The sequence below is a fragment of the Pelecanus crispus genome, chromosome 1, assembly GCF_030463565.1.
Source record: "Pelecanus crispus isolate bPelCri1 chromosome 1, bPelCri1.pri, whole genome shotgun sequence".
In the NCBI taxonomy this organism is placed as follows: Eukaryota; Metazoa; Chordata; class Aves; order Pelecaniformes; family Pelecanidae; genus Pelecanus; species Pelecanus crispus.
In genome coordinates, this window is record NC_134643.1 from 102,802,214 (window position 1) to 102,823,344 (window position 21,131).

The 21,131-nt window shown below is 38.1% G+C and overlaps 1 protein-coding gene across 1 annotated transcript in view; it reads right to left on the reverse strand.

Annotated features, from left to right (window-relative positions):
• Positions 1 to 2,082: 2,082 nt before the first annotated feature.
• The window catches only part of CIP2A (cellular inhibitor of PP2A), a 28,927-nt gene continuing 9,878 nt past the window's right edge, over positions 2,083 to 21,131 (reverse strand). Inside the window, exons 9-21 of the mRNA XM_075711306.1 lie at positions 20,802 to 21,029; positions 20,169 to 20,328; positions 19,170 to 19,311; positions 18,339 to 18,438; positions 17,338 to 17,456; positions 12,079 to 12,271; positions 9,735 to 9,809; positions 9,541 to 9,651; positions 8,586 to 8,782; positions 6,802 to 6,915; positions 4,835 to 4,917; positions 4,161 to 4,300; positions 2,083 to 3,058 (exon numbers count right to left, since the gene is read on the reverse strand). Coding sequence (XP_075567421.1) covers positions 2,888 to 3,058; positions 4,161 to 4,300; positions 4,835 to 4,917; positions 6,802 to 6,915; positions 8,586 to 8,782; positions 9,541 to 9,651; positions 9,735 to 9,809; positions 12,079 to 12,271; positions 17,338 to 17,456; positions 18,339 to 18,438; positions 19,170 to 19,311; positions 20,169 to 20,328; positions 20,802 to 21,029 — 1,833 coding nt within the window. The 3' untranslated portion in view covers positions 2,083 to 2,887. The remainder of the gene's footprint in view (positions 3,059 to 4,160; positions 4,301 to 4,834; positions 4,918 to 6,801; positions 6,916 to 8,585; positions 8,783 to 9,540; positions 9,652 to 9,734; positions 9,810 to 12,078; positions 12,272 to 17,337; positions 17,457 to 18,338; positions 18,439 to 19,169; positions 19,312 to 20,168; positions 20,329 to 20,801; positions 21,030 to 21,131) is intronic.

Here is a 21,131-nt window from a genome sequence, read left to right on the forward strand (position 1 = left end):
GGGAAAGTGAAAGCCCAAAATAAACCAGTAGCAGAGAAGTAGAAAAAGATCAAAGAATGCAGAATCAAGACCAAAGAGAAGGGGAGTGGTAAGATGAAGACAACATGCAACACATGAAAAGCATCAACTCCAAACTGTTTACCATCTCATTAACCCCCCAAAAGTACACCAAAAATGAACCAGAGAGCACAGAGAACATATGCTACAGAAAAAGAAATACTGTTTTTACAGCAGGATTGAAATAATGTACAAAGCTATATAGAAGCACATGCTGAATGGAAAATTTTCTCCGGATTATGTAGAATAAAAGGCAGTTACTTTCAGATAAGAAGTACTAAAGTGCGTGATATTGTGACCTGAGGTTGCTCTGAACTAAGACAGCTCAAGAGTCTCTGCGCTTGTAAAACAGGCAATTGACAACCTGACATAATACACAGATAATTAAAAATCGACTCTGTTGAAGAGCTATTCATTGTGCTGGTGCCAACTACTCTCTGCACTAAATGAGGGAGCCTGTGGAGAAAGGAAGAAGTCCAATAGCATATTGGATACAGCATGTAGCAAGAATATTAAACCTGCACAGGGAACTTTATTACAGAACTATTTTCAACACTGATAATAACAAGACACCTAAAAGCAAAACCCCAGAAAACAGCTATTTCTCTGCATGGGTTAAGCGTACATCTACAGGGTTTTCTACAGTGAAGAGCAGTATGTGTTTTGAACAAAATTTTAACTAGACATCAATTTGATAGTTCCATTAGCCGCTATTCATTACCAATTGGAAAAGCACTGCCAGGAAAGAAAGCAGAAATGCTGTCAACGTAGCTTGATGTGTCCATGCATTTATTTGCTATGCAACTCAGAGTCCAGCAACACTTGGCTCAGAACAGCATACTGAAGCAGCACATTTTTCCAGGGAAAGAAAAAACAATCAGTATTCATACGCCATGCTTATTACTGTGGATTCTATCATGTAAACTCCAAAGATTCATTTAGCATTTTCTGGGGACATGAACCTTATTACAGCATTACCTTACTCTGGTGAGCAGCTTGATGTTTTTGCCCTCCCATTCCACCATTTGAAAACAAAGTCAGACTAGCATTTTATCAGTTTAATTAGTATCACAGTTGACATCTCCTACTTGAATTTCTTTACATGAGCAGTTTCTGGCAGAAAGGGAACAAAAAAAAAAAACCAAACCCGCACACCACACATTTACTTACCCTTTCCCCACGACCAAGAGACTTCAACAGAAATGAACCCATGTCTGCAAATTTACTCTGACATTCAAATTTCTTAACCAGAACAGACAGAAGTAAAAATTTATCGTTAATGAAGCTTTCTTTCCCAATTGAGTTTGCAAAACTCTAATGAAAGCCCTCACATCAGCAATTGTCATAACACTTTTTTTTTTATGATGTTCCTAAGCAGTAACTGCATTTTATGCAAAAAAGCAACCAAACTGCATTTAGTGTGCACAAAGTTGGCAGTCATCCCTATAATTTACCTCACTTAAGATAATACATAACACACAGAAAATAGACCAATTATATTTTTTTTTTTATTATTCCCCTGATCTTCAGAGACCAGAACAATGTCTATAAATCTTACTTGTGGTTAAGTTATTAAAAATATATTTCAGGAACAGATTTAAGATAGATACAATTAATCTGATGCTGTATAATTGCAACAGAAGGTACAAGGCTGTACATGAGTTGAACACATTCAGTAAGACATCTATTACACAACTGAGAAAAAGAATCTCAGTATTTTAAAATCTAGCCATTACAAATTAGATGCAAATAAAGGCAGTAATGCTACAGAAAGAGATATATATTAGATCACCCAAAACTCTGGTAGTTCTACCAAAATACAGATACTAATGAAACAATTCTGCCGACTGCTAGAAGACGTTATTCATGTCACATGTAAACTGTTCTGCCACTCAAAAATATGCATCAAATTCTAGTACTAGTCTTTCATATGAAAGTACATTCTAGAAAAAACCCCAAATTACCTCAACAGTTATACTATGAACAACAGATGAAATCCTGTTGGTGTACAGAAGAAAGTGACAATGCTGACAATAGCTAGCATGCACCAGTTAGGACTATCAAAAAAGTGCAGATCTTTTTCAAAGAATCAAAGGAAGTGTTGTGGGATTAGGAAAGTATTATCTAGTATTTAGGAAATATTTGTACATACATGTATTTCATTTTAGCATGCTTTCCCTAATTGATGCTATTTCCTGAAAAGTCATTCAGATGTGCTGTTCTACCTGCTCAAATTCATATCTCCTCATAATTAGAAACGCCTCCACATATTTACTATGTGAAACACTTGCACCAATATGCTGATAAACACAGCTTTCAATGTAACATGTTCTAATTGATATAATCCATTTTATTTTTATGTTTGTACCTTAGACATCAGGAAGCAACACTGCACAAATAATAACGATATTCAGAAGAGTCAAAATTAACAAGATTAAACCATAAAAGTGCTTAACCTATGAAGCACACTGCTCGCCAGACAGCCAATAGAAGAATATACAGACAAAAAAAGGTTGACAGTGACTGCTGTTTTGCTTTATGTTCCCCTATACATATTTCGGAAGGTTAGTCAGCAACAAAAGTTGCATTCAGCTCCCAGTACAGATGATAATAGCTCTACCAAGACCATCAAAAGACCTATTTGCTATATAGTAGCTCAGGTTTTTTTAGACCAAAGCTTCCACAATTACTACTTTTTCTTCTCAATTGATAGTTAAGCTACTTTAATTTTAGATTTCTTTAAGCCAGATAGTATGCTAGCTTCAAGTTTAAAAATCTTTACATATATTCATACATATGTATAAAATACTAAAACCTTAACAACAGAGCCCTATAAAGTGAGGTTCACTGTTTCTGCACTTAACTTGCCACCACTTAGACTATGAATCATTGCAATCATATTGGAGTGTTTGTTCAATTCTTCCTTCTGTAGTTTTACAAGCGCTTCTTTTTCTTCCAAGCGTCCTTCCAACTGGGATTTTTGAACTTCCAGAGAAGACGCCTGCAGAAACAAAGAAAATGTTTTGATTTCCTGTATTATCAACTGAAAACCATATACAATGCAGTGAAAGCTGAGTGGCCTGGTGGTAAATTTAAGCAAGTAATTAAAAAGCACAGTTTTAAAATTACAAGCTTATTTCAGAAAGATATTTCTCAGCTATACATTTGGTGCACATGAATGATTACAGCTACTGCCACACTTCAGAACGTTAGATACCATGGGAAAGTACCAACCTCCATGTTATCATTGTCCTATTTAAGCAGAAGTGTTCACAGTTAAGCCATCCACATTTCATTTCAAGCCCCACACCGGTAAATATTTACCAAGGAGAAGGGAAATATTTGCTATACAACAGATAATATTGCCTGGAGAGATTAGACTTTGCTTCCGGGGAATAGAAATACAGCAAATCCATTGCCAGACTGCACACTTTGTGATTGCTGATCAATTTGCATGTAAAATGAATCTCTGCCTTGTGAGTTTACATGCAAAGACATATAGGCTGCACTGAAGTTTTGGCGACTTTGTTTTGTTTTTTTTTTTTTTTTTTTTTTAAACATTACCCAGTTAACTTGGTAGAGCCAAACTGGTCTCTGTTTTGAAAAAAGACACTGCTTTTCTTAGAGATAAAAATAGGTATTTTATTAGAATTTCAAAGATCAGAAAGAAAATCAGATACATTTTGGTGCATACATATGTAGGTATATGTACCTTAATTCAGAGCACGAGAAAGGGGAGAAAGTAAGCCAACCCACATTTTACAGTAGTCAAAACTACTGAAGTAGAGTGCTACATTCTCTTATTTAATGTTGCACTACAGGTGGGTTTTTTTTTTCTTCCAAATGTTATGTACTCACACACCATGCCTCATATAGCCCCATTAGAACCTGACCCTAACTTCTTTTCTCTTAAATTCAAGCTCAACTACTCAAAAATCAAAAGGTATACAATTAAAGCTGAGATAATTTGTTCTTGTCCACTACATAGTCTGCTTTAGTTTCTTTAGCCACTTTACCAGTGAAAAACTGATTTACCAACTCTATCAGTTATATAGATATCTAAAATTCCAATCTCTAGAATGCAGGTGCAAATAATTCCTTACCTTGATACTCAGTTCTTTCCTTGCTTGTTCCGTTTTACTTAATTCCTTTCTAAGAATATCTATAGATTGTTCCATATCTGTTTTTTCTTTCTGCTGAGCTTTCAGTGTTTCTTCCAGAACTTTTATTTTCTGTTGCAAGGCTTAAGAAAATGAACACATTAAAAGATGGGTTGCCAAACTTAGGAAAGAGATACTGCACTGCCTAAGAAACAAGTGTGGGTTTCTTTTTTTTGTTGTTTTTGGGGTTGGTTTTTTTTTTTTTTTAGACTCAACATGGCTGCTAATAATTGAATTACTGGGTAGTGCCACCTACTGTTAAGTTTTAGTGCTTGCTTCCAGTCATTTGCAGCAGAGTTAAATTAAACTCTTGTAATTTGCAGTTCGTACAGAAAATAGTTCTAATGGACATGCTGTAGAAAGATCCTGAAGGGACATATGATGATGTGCAGAGATTCAGTGAAGTCCATGTAGTCTGGGAAATCATGTTTACACATCCTTTCAAAAAGATAAAAATCTAATAAATAAAATCCATTCAACTGTTAAATTATGTACCCCTGGCTAAGATTTATAAGTTACTTAGTAAGATACAGATGCTTATCTAGAGCACTTAATAACAACATCTAGTCAGTCCAGTTAGCTCTCTAGGTTTAGTGACCTTTAGGTAAGTGACTTACTCGCTATTTTGTCATCTCTCTCCTGTAGCTGTTGCTGCAATTCTTTTCTGTGATCTTCGGTTTCTACCAACTGTGCAGCAGTCCTAAAATTGCAGAGAAATAAATTTTAATGATCAAAATGAGATATGCCACCATTACTTCGTCCTAAGAAGCTAGAATGATTTTTGTATCATTTCCAATTGCTGTCAGGAGCTTCAAATCAACAAACCTATGAATTTGCAGGGTGTGAGTACAGATAGATTTTATTTCTTTTTCCTTTGTCTTCCTTTTCCCCCATGAAACAGTCATTTACCTTCTCTGATCATGGACACATAGTAGAAACTACTGAAAATGTTCATACCTGGAGCTTAAACACCAGAAACCATTGCCTTTGATTACAGCCACAAAGTATTCAAAATGCCATGATAGAACTGAAATTGTCATTCAACCAGAGTCAAAATTTGCTGCCATTAGTGACTGAATATGCTGCATTTTTAGCTCTTAGTATGCTCCTGAATCAACAATACCATTAGTAAAATTTGTTTCAGGTATTATTCATGCAAGTATGTCTATGCATAAAGATTTTCCAGTACCATTCTGAACATCTTCCAGATTGTCACACAACACTCAGCAAAAAAGACCATTTCATAAGATATCGCCGTAGCCCATATATAGGTCTGCTGCAGTCCTCGTTAGTTAGGATAATATTTCGTTTCCACCATTTAATATATAGGTACTGTCACCTACCAGCATTATAGCTATAACATGAGCACTTTATACTCTGTGAAGCTAATCTACTTTTTCTGTTACTAGCTAGCCTAATTTCTAAGGCATACGCTAACTGCCACTTGCCTTGCCTAGACGACATCTGCTGTCACTCTTGTTTACTTGTTTATCTACTTCCTATCTACCAGTTTCTAAGCTGCAGCCTCTAGCAAGGCAAGGGCGGGGGGGAGTGTATTTCCATGGTCTCCATTTTATTCATAGCAGTTCAAGAATATCTATATAACTGCTCCCCCAACCTGCCTTTAAAAAGGGGCAGCTTTCAGCAGAATATGTCCCCAATTACACTGAGCTGCATATTGCACCAGTGAAAGTAAGTGTCCAAACTTAGTCAGTAGCAAACTAATGTATCAGTATGAAATTTTTTCCATTTGAATCAGAACTCAAGGCAGTGATTTAGACAGCTCTGATTACTGACAAGGCAAAAGCCTGGAAGGATGAAGTGAACTTTGCAAGTAAAACCAAGAATAGCATTTTATTTCTAGGCTCATAGGCCTGCCTATGAGCATATTTTAAAGATAACTTCTGCAAAATTAAGTATTAAATACAATTTGTCAAATAGGAACCCTATTCCCTTAGTTACATTGGTGAAAGGTACATCAGACCTCTATTTTAAGCCATCAGAAAGGAAAAAAATTATAATTAGTCCTCAAGAAGACATAAGTAATGCTAGTTTTATGGTTGAGGAATGATGTTTTATACCACAGACAGAATACCAACCATTACAATTTCTAATATAATTTTTAAATGTACTAGTTTAGTAGGGTTGGAGTTTTTTTTTTTCTGATCTGATAACATTACAGAGAAACCTTGCAGACTAAAAGGGAATACGTGAAAATCTTTGGGGGCTAACAGCATTTAAGAATTCAACGCCACCAAAAAGACACCTTCCTCCCCACCCCCCAATGGACCTAGTTGTGCATTGTCTTCATTGCTCTTTTTAATTCCTACTGTCACTGAAGTGTGTGGGTATTCCTCCCCACCCCCAGCCAATACGGGAGCAAATAAAATAAACCACCAAAACCACCACTACTATGGATTTTCCTCTAACATACATGTATAAAGCAACACTGAAGCATCTTTTGCTTCCTGTAACTCCACTTCTCAGATGTTACTTAAAGCACAATTGAAAAATTGAGACTAAAGTGCTATTTAGTTTTACTGTTTGTCTTTAATTTGCTTTAAGAAGACAGAATTGAACTTACCTGTCATTCTGCTGCTTGAGTGATTCATTTAGTTTCTTCATTGCTTCCATTTGTTTATTTAGTGAACTGCATGCAATCTGTAGATCTTTATATAGTCTTTCTGTTGTTTCAAACCTACAAATGAATTAGGAGGTTATGGTTGAAGAGTATAAGTGCTTTTGAAGAGCTTTTACTTTAATAGTTTGTCAAATAAAAATACGTGACCTCATCTGTGCAATCATCCCACTCAAGCTAAAAGCAAGGTGTTTGGTGGCGGGGGATGTTGAGGGTTGTTTGGTGGTAGTTTGTTGTTCGGGTGTTGCGTTTTTTTGGTTATTTTTTTTAATGAACATACTCTGAGGAAGGAAAAAAAACCCCACAAGCCAAGCTTCAGTGGATCCCTTACATATCCTTAATTATTGACGATCAGGAAGCAACTCTCCTCTAGTAGAAAACTCTCAGGAACTGACAAAAAATACAGATGCCTTTAGAAATTTGACATACACAAACTGTTATAAATTAGCTATTTGCAGTCATCTTTTAAGGGACCCTTTGAGTTAGTCTATGACCTCCAGTTGTCTGGTGATACTGAAAACTGAACATACTGAAGACAACACAACGTGCATTTAATACAAGTTTATGAGGCAGATCTGATGCTCTAGGCAAACGTTTTCCTACTTTCCTACCAAAAGGAAAATTCTCTCCCCTGATGACAGTTATCTGATTGTTTTTAAGGAACAGTATATTTAAAGTGTGCAGATTGTTTAGAAAGCAAGTTTTTGCTTTATAGACATATTGTAAGGATCAGAAAGCTATTTTCTTCCTACTTTGGAGAATTTACAGCTGTTAGATATTAGACTGAGGCTAGTTTATTTCACATAAATTAGTGAAATACATATTCACAGGGTGTATGGCTGCATACAATTTAAGCAAAAAAGGAGACACTTCCATAGTGACCATACTAGATACTTATTAGAGAAACCCCAAAATGGAAAAGTTTTATATATTTTTCCTTCCTCAGCGACTCCCTTATTGGCAGCAATATGCCTTCAAAACTGGCTAATATAATGCCTGCTCCCATTACTAAGCAAGAAACTTGCTCTCAATTTTATCAGCTTCTTTGCCTTGCTGACACCTAGTGACGAGACCAGCTCATGTGAGTTGAAAAGCCAAAGCTCTTCTAAGCCTTTATTCTTCCAAAGCATATCATATTTTCATAGTTTCTATCTCTATGTACTTTGTGTGTCTCACATGCCCTTTTTTAGCTTAAGATCCTAAAGAAATAATGCTTATAAATCGAGACACAGAAGATGCCTCCTTCCTCCCTACCTCACTTTTACCTAATTTCAGTCAGATTTGCTACAGAAGTGATCAAAGATGCAAGCTCCTACCTCATGCAGACATACTGTATTGGCTGCTTCTCCAGACTATTTATAGCATATCATCAAGACAGCATATAAGAACACAGAAAGAAGCCAAGAGTATGGTATAATACTAATAGAAACTAAGCATTGCTATTTCTGTTTCTTAGAGAACAATGTTCCCTTTTATACAATGTTCATGCTATTTCCTGAACTGAACCTTCAACATCTACAACTTCAGTTCTCACTCCATTTAACATATTAACTTTTTGAATTATTTAAGTGAACCTTACTGACAAGCATATAGAAAAATCCATTCTTTTTTCTTTCGCCACTTAAAAACATGAAGTAGCATGTGATGCTGGCCTTCTAATGTGCTTAGCCCAGTAAAGGGCCTCACTCTCCGAATATGAATTATTTGCTTAGAGATCTTATGCACCTTACCTCTGAAGAAGATCGACAGAGGATTTTTTCAGTATTTCATGTTCTTCAGCAACTGTTTGTAATTTCTTGTTGTGTTGAAAGAGCTGTTCAATATCAGTCTGTGCTCTTTCAGATTCTACCTGCTGCTCTTTCAGCAAATCATTAAGTTCTTCATTTTTTCTTTCTGCATCCTTCAACATTGCAGCAAGAGTTCTTGCCTTTGAGTGGAAAGACACCCCCCACCAAAAACACCCCACAATTACAAGCAATTCTGTTTCACAAGTCACTTTGTACTAGGCATATTTGAGGCCATAGATCTAACACTAAAATACCATCAGCTACATTAAGAAAAGGATTTCTCTCACCTAATATTAGCTACAAATTAATTTGTTCACCAAATTCCTTTAGCTCCCTTTATAGACAGCATGAAGGAAGAGGGAAGAAGAAAGTAAAAGATGATACATTTTAGCTACAGATTTAGCAACCTGCAGAACAATCTTTATTATAACCTTTAAAGAATAGAAATGTTTCTGAGTTTTAATGCACACCTCATACATACCCCACGGAAGCAAGCTTTATTTGAAAGTTCATCTTTGACAAGTGATTAAAAGGCACAAACAGGAAACAGTTCTTCATATAGCAGCAAATTCTGTACAGAGTTCTAGTAAGTGGCTTTATTAATTTTCAAGATTACTACCATTAAATTAACACTAATGGTTAACAAATGATAATCAGTGCAGTAGGTTAGTTTTGTTGACTTCCTATAAGGGAAAGGACATTAGAGAAAACTGTTCCAAAGAAAGATCCAGAGGAAAACAGGATGTTTATGATGAAAATTAAGACTGCCCGAACTAGCAAGCATAACTTACAGCTAAGGCGTATAGCGTTTCCACACATGCAGTCACAGTTAAAGCTACCCAGACATTTATTACTCAGCCCCATACCAGACTCCCAGAAGGAAGCTCCTGCTACTTACCTCGGACTCAGCCTGGGCTCTCTGACATCGGTACTGAGCCATCAGCCTGTCAGCCTGAGACAGAGCTAGTGCCTTTGCTTCCAGAAGGTCTTGCAGCCTAGTTTCTTTAGACTGTACATGGGAAGAACATTTTTCATTAACATTTTCTAAATGTACAGACAGCAGTGTACCCATACACATTAGGTTGTACTCACTGCTAATGCCGACAGCTTCTGCTCATAGACATCCATTATGTCAGATATCCTCATATCAGTGATCGGCTCCTTCATCTGCGGAAATGTTTTCCAATTACTGCTACTGTAAATTTGTATTTACTTAGGTAGGTAATTTATGCCTAAAGAGCTCAGTAGTTTTGTGAACTCCACCTGTCCACTAGCTTTTTAAGTTCTTATTTTTATATCTGAGACTGTCTGCTCAAACGCATCCACCTGACTCTTGTGGAAAGATTGTGAATAATGGAACTATTTAGGCTGAATAGGATTCATCTGCAGAAGACCATCAGTCCAGCACTATGAAAAAGGTAACATCACCACTCTAAAATGGTTCTCCTTGGTCTAATCTTTGCTGGAGAATTAGCAGTCGCCTCATAGGACACCTAAAGTAATTTGCCTTAACATTAACAGCATAAAATACACATGGCTAAAAATCCTTGTTCATACTCCGTGGCCTTCTCAACATACAGATTATCAGAAAAGGCCCAGGAAAGTTGTTCTGAAAGGATACTATCCAGAACAGAACTTACTATGTTAACCCATTGAATTACTAGAGGAAATTTGTTTACCATACATGGCACAACAAGTCCTAACTGTTTATTGAAATATATGCCCAAGTCAAGTGAGAATGGCACTTGGTGATTTCAGGGTATTTCTTCTTAGGCAGTGCTACAATAACACCAGTTTTGAGCAGCTGTTCATATATGCTGATGCATGACCAAGTGCAAGCTATCCCAGCTGTTCATACAGTGAACACCTACTGAAAAGCTGCCATCTCTGCACCATTTTGAACCATTATGTAAGAATTTTTTATATATTAACAGTAGCCCCCACATAGCTCCAGTTCTCAGCTCATTTTCCTGTCCCTGAAGTAGGAAACAAGTAGTTTCTTTTCCCGCTTGCAAACTTGTCATCTCTGTGTCCTTTTAGACATTATTACTGTAAGAAAAGCTTCTGCAGGTTCCCTTCATTCTCTCTGTATAGTAATAGTATTAAAAGTGTTTTCTCGATTATGTTTGGTTTTGGTTTTTTTTTTTTGTTTGTTTGGTTGGTTTTTTTTTTAACACACATTTGAGCTTCGCACAACATACAGAACACACACAGAGATGAAGTACTGGATATTCTAAGTGAATGCGTATATTGATTTTTAAAGGAAAGTTCTACTAATCAGAAAGTCTAAGAAAAGATTCACTCACTCAGTTCATCAGCAACTTTCTCCCCTCAAAAATCGAAGCAGCTTTACAATCTGTCACATTACTGGAAGCTGCTGCAGTAGTGCTGTTAGGCACCTGTGGCTGCTTTGACTTACATGAATATATGCACAGCAGTGCACCTACAGACTGTGATGAGCAGTCCTGAAAAGGATGATCAATGGGAGCATCCAGTGGCAGAGTACCAAGTAAACCAATGAAGACTCACTTCACCTTTTTCACTATTATTCTAGCAGCTGACTGGAACCAGTAGCTTGCAGAGTTTCATTCTTGTCAGTTACAACAAAAAGAGGAGGGTGACAAAGTTAAGGTTGGAGGCAATGCCACCAATACAGACATCAAGCCGTTATCAGGCACTTGCTGTTAGTTTTCACAATTTGCATACTGTTCTTTTAAGCCAAAAAACCCAGAAGCAATAATCCACCACTCAGTCTAAAGCAGCTACAAAGCAACTAACTTGCTTTGAACAGAAGAGAAAGAGGAAATATATTCAGTATCTGACAGTATGGCTTGCAAAGAACCACATTGTATGTGGTCCCTGTTCGAGTGTCTTATTCACAATGTGTATTGCTGCAGAGGGAAGCAAAAACTTTCTTCTGAAGTAATAATAGTGCCTTTTCAAGAAGGCCACAAAAACTGAACTGTAAATGCTAGAGTCAGATACAGGCAAGAAAAGGAAAATGTTTGTACACCTGTTTAGGCATACAAGAGATGCACCATACTCTTACAAAGCAGTGTATCATCTCTATTTTTATCACAGGCTATTTCCTAGGAAGCCGGGGGGGCGGGGAGGGGGGGGCTTCTTGTACGTGTTCCAACAAGTCTAAGGCAGTTGCTGCTGTATCTGACACCTAGCTGTCAGGTGTAGAGGCAGAAGAGTGTGGGCAACCCCACTGAAGAAAGGGATCTCTAAGGAGCCCAGCTTCTGATGTAGCACAAAGAATCATCATTGAATTCTGCTAAGGAGCTTTGTAAAAGGAGACATTCTAAATAGGCAGGAATCTAAACTGAACTCAGTTGATACATGCACTATAGCCTGATGCTTGGATTTTAATTTCCATCCCCCCCCAGTAAAAGTGTTGAATATTTAACAACAGTATATGAATTCTACTAACCTCTAGTCCAGAATGAAGTTTTTGTATTAATTCCTGAATATTTGAAGTTGTGGATTCATCACTTGAATGACAGGATGAAGAACACCTCACCAAAGTAACACTGGTCATAGGTGGCTGCATTTGGATTCTTTTTGATGTGTGCTCCATTTCTTGTTGTCTGTAAGCATTATTTGCTGCAATGCTTTCACCAAGCCTGTATAAACATAAAGGCCATTAATGAAACAACCTGCTACAAATATTGCTGCAAGGATTGAAGATGAGAACAATTCCATAATATAATTAACTTCCCTTTCGTTGAAAACAGACTACTGGGAACAGTCACATTTGCATTATCACACAACATTAAGATGTAGCATCAGACACATGCCCAAATTGTCCAGATACAGAAAGCAGAAAAAATGAAAGCCTGTCATGGCTACCCTTTAGAAACAAATGCAGTATCTCGCCAGAAAGGGCATGGTGTTCAGCTCTTCTGGAGCAGAACAGATCAGATCATCTCTCTCTTATGAGCTTGAGAAACAGGTTATTTCACATGTCATTATTCAACTTAACTAGGCCACTGTTTGTAAGTAGGAAGATGGAGAAGGTATTTAGCAAGGATTTTATTAGGCATAAAAATAAGAAGATTGAATCATGCAAAGGCAGAGTGCTACCAATAAACCTTAGTTCTTCCTTGTCTGTGATGCTATTTTACAATACTATATTGAGTACAGAACATTTCATTTTGTAAGTTTTAACCAAAATTTAAGTATGCAGATAAAAGTGCAATCAGTTAAAATTTGTACAAGGAAGAGAACACAAAAGCTTGGACATAAGTAATTAGAGTAGCTGTATTCAGTGTCTGTACATAACTTGTAGTTGGTATTTTCAATGCAGTTACTAATGACATGTGCCAAATCAGAGAACATGAGAAGTCAGAGACCATTTTTGAGGCACCAGTCAAAAAAAAACCAATCCACAACACTGTTCCTCTCAATAAATTCCTTAATTACTAAGTTATCCCAACCACTTCACTGAAGTGCTGTCTCAATTGCTTCCTAAGTGACTACAGCCTATTTTTAACTTTGCATTTATAGACATATTATTTGACTATTCCATTGCACTATTCCACACATTGGTTTGTACAGATCCTTCATTCTTTCAGCCACAGTATTTGTTACTGGCCGTTACACAAATGTTTCCAATATCCACAAAATCATGCGATCATAGAATACTTGAGACTGAAAGGGACCTCTAAAGATCATCTAAGTTCAACTCTCCTGCTCTAAGCAGGTTGCCCAGGACTATTCCCAGTAGTTCTGACTATCTCAAAGGATGAAGGCTCCCCAACTTCTCTGGGCAGCCTTTTCCAACATTTGACTCCCCTTACAGGAAAAGGTTTTTTCCTTATATGTGAAGAAATTAAAAAGGGTTTTTTCCTTATATTTCAAGTCTGTGCTTAACCTTTGTCCTGTCAATGGATACCACTGAGGAAGACTCTGGCTTCATGTTCTTTGTTCCTTTCCATCAGGCATTTATACACATTGATAAGATCCCCCAAAGTCTTCTCAAAATTAAACAATCCCAGCACTCTCAGTCTCACCTTGTATGACACATGCTCATCCCTCAAACATCTTAATGGCCCTTCACTAGATTCACTCTAGTATATCTATGTGTCTCTTGTATTGGTGAGCCCAGACCTGGACACAGCACTCCAGATGTAGTCTCACCAGGGCTGAGCAGAGGGGAATGATCACCTCCTTCAACCTGCCAGCAACACTCTTCCTAATGCTGTCCGGGGTGCTATTGATCATCTTTGCCATTCTTGAAGACAGAAGTTGCATTTGCTTTCCTCTAGTCCTCAGGAACCTCTCCCAATCACCATGACTCTTCAAAGATAATCTGGGGTGGCCTTGCAATGACATCAGCCAACTCCCTAAGCACTCATGGATGCATCCTGTCAGGTCTCACGGACTTCTCTATGTCCAGTTGGTTCAAATGTTCCATAATCTGATCCTCTGCTACCCAGGGTAACTCTTCCCTCCTCTAGACTTTCCCATTGCTCTCAGGGACGTAGGATTCCCAAAAGCAAATCATACCAGTGAAGACCAAGGTGAACAAGGCACTGAGTATGTCAACCTTTTCCAGCTCCTTTGTCATCAGCTCCTCCCCCTCCCAGTTCAGCAGAAAGGCACACATTTTTCAGTCTGTCTTTTGCTGCTGATGTACGGCTAGAAGTCTTTCTTGTTGCCCTTCACATGTGTCACCAGGTTCAACTCCAGGTAAGCTCTGGCTTTTCTAACCCCATCCCTGTATACTTGGACACTTTCTCTATATTCCTCCCCATTCATCTGTCTCTGCTTCTGCCCCTTGTACGCTTCCTTTTTATACTTGAATTTTGTCAAGAGGTCTTTGCAGGTCTCCTGCCACATTTGTTTGATTTTCTGCTCGTTGGGATGGGATGAACCATTAAGGACTTGAAGAAAATGATCCTTTGGGAAGGAGGGGTGAATGGGATGGGGCAGGAGGGGAAAAAGAAGGAAAAAAAAAAAATCAACCAACTAGCTCTCCTTGATCCCTCTTCTCCCCAGGGCTGCATCTCATGGGATTCTTCCAAGCACATTAGGAAAAAGAGGCCAAGATGGGCTCTCCTGAAGTCCAGGGTTGTGATACTACTTTTTGCTCTGTTCCCTCCTCTCAGGAACTTGAGCATCACCATCTCATGGTCACTGCAACCAAGGATGTCACTGACATTCACATCCCCAAACAGTCCTTGTTTGGTAATAATAAATTCCAGCAGAATGTCTCCTGTCATCAGCTCCTCAATCCTCTGTGCTAGGAAGGGGTAATCAGTGTGCTCCAGAAACCTCCTGGATTGCTTGTGCCCCACTGTGTTACCTCTCCAGCAGATACCAAGGTGGTTAAAGTCTCCTACAAAGGACCACAGCCTGTGAATGTGAGGCATCTTCCAGTTGTCTAAAGGCTTAAATCTACAACTTCTTTCTGATCTGACAGTCTGCAGAAGACACCCACTACAACGTTGCCCATTTTGGTCTACCTCATAATCCTAACTCATGAATTCTCAGCTGGTTTGTCTGTCCCAAGGCAGAGTTCCATGCATTCCTTCTGCTCTCTCATAAAAAGGGCAACTCTCCTTCCTCACCTTGCTGTCCCATCCTTCCTAAAGATCCCATATCCATCCATTGCAGCACACAAGACACATGAGCCGTCCCCACCACGTCTGTGATTCCATAGCCCTACAACTGCATGCAGACTTCCAGTTTCTCCTCTTTCTTCCCAATGCTGTGTGCATTATTTTGCAGGCATTTCAGAGATTTTGCCGATTTCCCAGGAAGAGTATGATGGTTTTCCCCCCACAATACTGTAGGCAATCTCTTATTTATGTTCATATTGGGGTGACCCAGCTTTAGCCCTATTGTGTTGATTGTAAGGTTCCTCCTGTTCACACAAACCCAAACCCTTGTTTTCCAACCCAGTCTACCACTTCCTCACTTGATTGTTGGTCATCTTTCCCCCTCCCTTGTTGCTTTTAGTTTATTTTAGTTTAAAGGTCTCCTCATCAGGTTGGCCAGTCCTTGATCCTCAGTCTCATGGTTATGGAAACCAAACTAAAACTGTTTCCAACACTGGTTGCACAACTGATTGTTGACCTACAGAATCTGTCCACTCCTCCTCAAGCCCTTCCCCTCTCCCTGGCAGAATCAAGGGGAACATCACCTGTGCCCCCATGGCTTCCAGCCGTCACCATCATAGGAGTCTCCAATAGGCATAGACTCTGCCCGTCCTTTGGTACATCTCAGGTATCAGGCACTTGAAACTGCAAGATCTTGAAGAAGTATCTGGTCAATCTCTTCCTCATCATCCTCAATACTCACAGGCTGCTGACCTCCTGCAGCTCCTTTACTTTGCATCACAGATCCTCAACAACTGCACACCTCCCACCTAGGGAGACCTAGGTCTAGGTCTAGACCTAGAAGACCACCTCCTACTGCCCCAGCCTTAGTAAGAGGTCCCAAACACTCCCTGCAGCCCAAGACCTCTGGAGATGCAATACCTCTCCTGAAATTCTATTTGGGTTGGCACTTCAGCTTTCAAAATTTATTTTGTACCTGTTTTGATGGTTTTACAGACAGTCCCCTACTTAAACACCTACCCCCCTTCCCCCAATTTCTCTCCTGAAGTCTACAGCTAACTAGATATATTGATATATAGTACCACTCGGTAATCATAAGAACAGCACTGACGTTTTCAGGATCAACACACTTTTAGACTCTTATTACTATGTTCTTATCACTCACCTATTTTTGGGTTATGACAGAAAAGAGTATGATTCCCTAGGGCGTGGGGAGGTTGTTTGTTTAGTTTTGTTTGTTTTTTAAAGTTCCTGTACACACCACTATCTTCACAACCTTTCTCAACAAAAAACCCACAATGAGGCAAATTACCATGATTTGGTTAGATCACCTTCCTTTACTCCCCCCCCCGCCCCATATAAGTAGTAATTCAGTCACTGTTCCAAGATAAGCTAGTTATGTTACAAATCTTTCACTTAAGAAAAGCAGCTCAAACACCAGAAAGGCATCTGATCTGGAAGTCCTTTCAAACAATTCCCTTTTATTTTTTTTAAAAAAAAAAAACAAACACACTCTGCTAACGAAAAGGGAAGAAGTTTCAGATCGGTTTTCCAGATTGCAAAGACTGTGATACAATTTAAGATAGTTTTTCCTGGTTTATTACATCTACAGAAATAAGGACTCCATCAAATAGAGCTTCTCGATTTTTATTTCCCCCCCCTACTTAGAACACCTTAAATACTACCTGAACTGCCATCTGCCTGCATCTTATCCTATTCTGTTCTTTCTTGGAAGTTACTGCAAAAGGGTAAGCAAAGCTTTAGGAACTGAAGAGTGACATGTGTGACAAAGTTCAGTAGAGAGAGAAATCTGACAGTCAGAATATTGATGCACTCCAAGTAGAAAGTTTCAAGAACAGACTTCAGACAAATGAACTCTGAGGGACAGAAGCCAGTCACTACTATGATCCCTAGGATGTGATGTTAATTGAATACCATCAGCATTTGAACTACTTCCTCTGGCCTCCAAGATCACTACCATTCCTTAACTGCAGATAAAGAAGAAACAAGACAATTTTTCTAAAGTTTCTGTCTGACGAACTGAAAGTAATATGCCAAGAAACATGAATATCACTAAGCCCATAAAAATGTCAAATCCTACCAGACTACCACAAAAATAAACTTACACTATGGCAGGAAAATCTGGTAAGGGTGCAGCCTCAAACAGTATTCCAAGTCCCACCTGGACTTGCTCTCTATCATCTGATGTTAAAGCAAGCGTCAAAGGCGTAATCAAGCGCTGATCCTAAAAAAGAAACTACTTTGGTCAAAACAAGATATAATAGTCAACAACAAAGAAACCACCCAGACATCACAATATCAAGGCCAATGAGCACAGAAATGTTTTATTCAAAATGTAAGCTACCTTCTTAAAGTTTGCCCTTCTAAGTTTCTGAGCCTGAAGTCAATGGAAGAGAAGTGATTTTAAAAATAGTTTACACTTCTGAGTATTTAGAAACATGTTCTCCCATTAAGGCCAATGCAACAGGTAGAGAGACTACTTAATTCCTTCAAGTTCAAGTGCTTGATTTCCATGATCAAGGGTCACAAGGTTAAGTTTTATAAGGATTTCCTGAGGACTGCAAAACTCTCATTGCTACCCATTAAATTACACAACTCCTGTTCTTGAAAGAAAACCATCCAAAACAGCCTGAAGCATTTGACTATCTGGACTACTTTCCCACCTACAAAGTAAATTGTTCAGGTACCATCTGACCAATAGTTACCAGAAGTTGTTTTGACTACACAAAGTCACAAATTAGATGTATATATTTAATAGTAACCAACCCCACAAATTAATTATATGGTTGTGATAGCTTTTTTTCTAGCTTGCTACCTTTAAGCTGCAGTCCTAATGCAGTCTTAAAAAGATAATTCTTACCAGACACCTGAAGTATGATTTCACATACTTATTTCACATTACTGAAATAAATGGATTAAAAGCAAACTGTTCTTATTTTAGAAGAATTAACAATGAAACAAGCTTTAACAATTGTGCCCAGGGGACTATATTCTCCTAGAAGTTTTACCACTTCAGAGATAAGCACACAAAACATAACTAAAACTACTGTAGTTCAATCGCACTTTCCTTCACGGGTACGCTTCATAAGACATTTTGAAATCACACCTGTAAAATTTTGTAGAAGCTGACCTCCATACCAGGTACATCCTGCTTCAGTCTGCTCATAAGATCGAGTGCTTTCAAAATAATATCAGCAGCAAGTTTGCTTTTAAATATACAAACAGAAAAGCAAAGTGGGAGGGGAAAAAAAGGCAGATTAAGATTTGTCAAATCAGTACTGATAAATAAATTCAGTCAGTTTTAAAAAGTTAACAAATACCTTCACAAAGAAATGACATTTGTCTAGCAAGGCGACAATGCCAACACAAGAGAGATCACCAAGTTCCCTGGACATGCTGCTGAACTTCTCTAGCATGCTAAGGAGGAGAGTTTAATGGTAGGTCCAATTATATTTTACTGTTGTTTGGCCATACAAATCTTAGTTATATCGACATTCAGGTTAATGACCCTGAGCTGAAGGAACATATATTCCATTTGCAGTGCAATAATTTCTTCCCCCTCCCAATATGTGATATTTTTGAACCCTGGTAGATAAAATCAAAATGAAAAGTTAGGTGTCGTTAGCAGTTCTGGTAAGCTTCAACCTGGATAAGCTTGAACTACTGCATGAGGTTTAAGGTCATTGTCCCACATAAGTGGATCTCCAACTTATGCCGAAAACAGTATTTGAATGTTTAAGCTAGGCTTTACATACTGAACTGACCAGCAACATTACTTTTTATTACCACAAAAAATATTAAGTTTGATTTTAAAATAGTATTGATTTACATGCATTGAAATAGTACTTTCAACTACAATATACTTTCCATTGGAACAATATCACAACTGTCATACAAGTCTTGCTAAATTAGATTTTAGATAAATTTGTGTGCTCACCACATTTTAGAGTCCACTACTTTTGTCCCAAAACCAGTATCAATCCCACTACAGGTAAATTGGTGTTCTATTAGAGACATGCATTGGCTGGCAGTCAGTGCCTTCGAGGCATGCATTTTCAGTATGCCATCTCTACAGAGCAGTAGACAGAGTTAAGAATAAACTTAATATACCTATGCTTAGGTATTGGCACCAAAAGGCAACATTTTCTAATAATAAAGGACACAAGTTCATGTATCAAAGCACAAGAGCCTCCAAAAATGCTTTGAAAACCCAACTACATAATCCACTTAAGTCATACTTAACTCACAAGCCAAGTAAGCTTCACTTTTCAATTAAAACACACACTTACTTGGAAACAGACAGCTAAGGGAAACCACAATAAAATCAGTGGCATAAAGAAAGATGATGAACAAAAGGCAGTGAACAATCAGTCCCTAACACAAGAACTAGTTCTCTGGGAGTTAATTAGCAAAGACACTTTGTCACAGAACTCAGCTTAGATGCAGGACTACATCCTGCAGTCATGTCCTCCTTACTACATGACACTGTAGACATTAAGGACTCCAAGAAGAGCATAAAACTGTATCATTCCACGTTATTTTTACTTGTTTCTCTCATCTAAATATATACCATATTTGGCTGGGAGCTGCACTTGACTTAGGTGAAAATACTATACTCATCAAGAAGATGCCCACCCAAACTCCCCTTGCAATTTCAACAGAAAACACTAATCTTCATTTTTCATCTGCAAAGTGCTTCTACACTGTTGAATAGCCATCACATTTTATTCTGCACCACTGTATTACACAATAATTTCACAGCAATTAGAAAGCTACTTAAGGTCCTTCAAGATGACAATCCTAAGTAAAGTTAGGGCAGTTATTGTCATTAAAAGATACTAAAATGACTCAAGATGGACATTTTTTCTAACATCTTAGAGCAGATCATGGTGGAGGAATAATAAGTTAATGGCCAATAGGCCCATAAAAAGGATATTTGTCAGGACATTAATAGCCTTGACCATTCTTTCACACTTTTTCTTCACTAATAGATCATCCACGATCTGCTCTGGCATCTGAAGATGATCAAGAAGAACAGGCAGCAAGAGATCCACAAAGTGTTCAGCTGAGGCACTGTTCCCAGTATTAATAACATCCTGTAATAAACACATTTGATTTTATGTCAATATTTAAAACTACAGAACAAGGAAGCCAAGCCTACTCTACCCCTTCCACCACCAGCCTGTCTTTCTACCTTTCCCAGCCTCCCTGCTATTTCAGGTTTAAGACTGCTGATCACTATCATACTGGAGGAGGAAGTTTAACAAAGAGCACAGAAACAGCAGAAACCTCCTTACGTCAAGTCCTAGAAAGCAATTCTTTCATAGCTTTGTGCCCGTCTCATGAGCTGCCACATCTTTCACTTAAAACTCCTACTGTTCTAGAATTCCATACTTTGTAAACCAACTTTTAAATACATGCTGTATTTTAGAAATAACTTTCAAGGCAGAGATATTTCAGGTATATTTTTACATGCTATTTTTCACGAAAAGTGCTAGTAGTTGTTTAAAGATCAATTAAAAGTATAGCTGCTAAGAAGCAATTTAAACTCATTTATCAGTCTTGGTACCTCAAAAATCTCTTTGAATAGTTGCAATGCTAGAACTGAACAGTCTTCAGAGCCTTCCAATGGTTGGTTTGACAAGTGCACCAATGCAACAGATGGTTCAAAAGTCTTTGAGCGAGTCACAAATCTGGTATTTCCAGAGACTGGTAAGCCAGATGGTTCCAGTATTGCCTGCCGCAGGGTATGACGCAGTTCTATCACAGAACAGAAGGCAAGCAGCAGTTCTAAGATCTGTGTGAAGTGAATGAGAGTTCAAATGCTTTTAAATCAAGTATTTATACCGAAATTGCATCTCCCATAGCACAAGTCTAAAAAGATATGTAAGTTCTATGC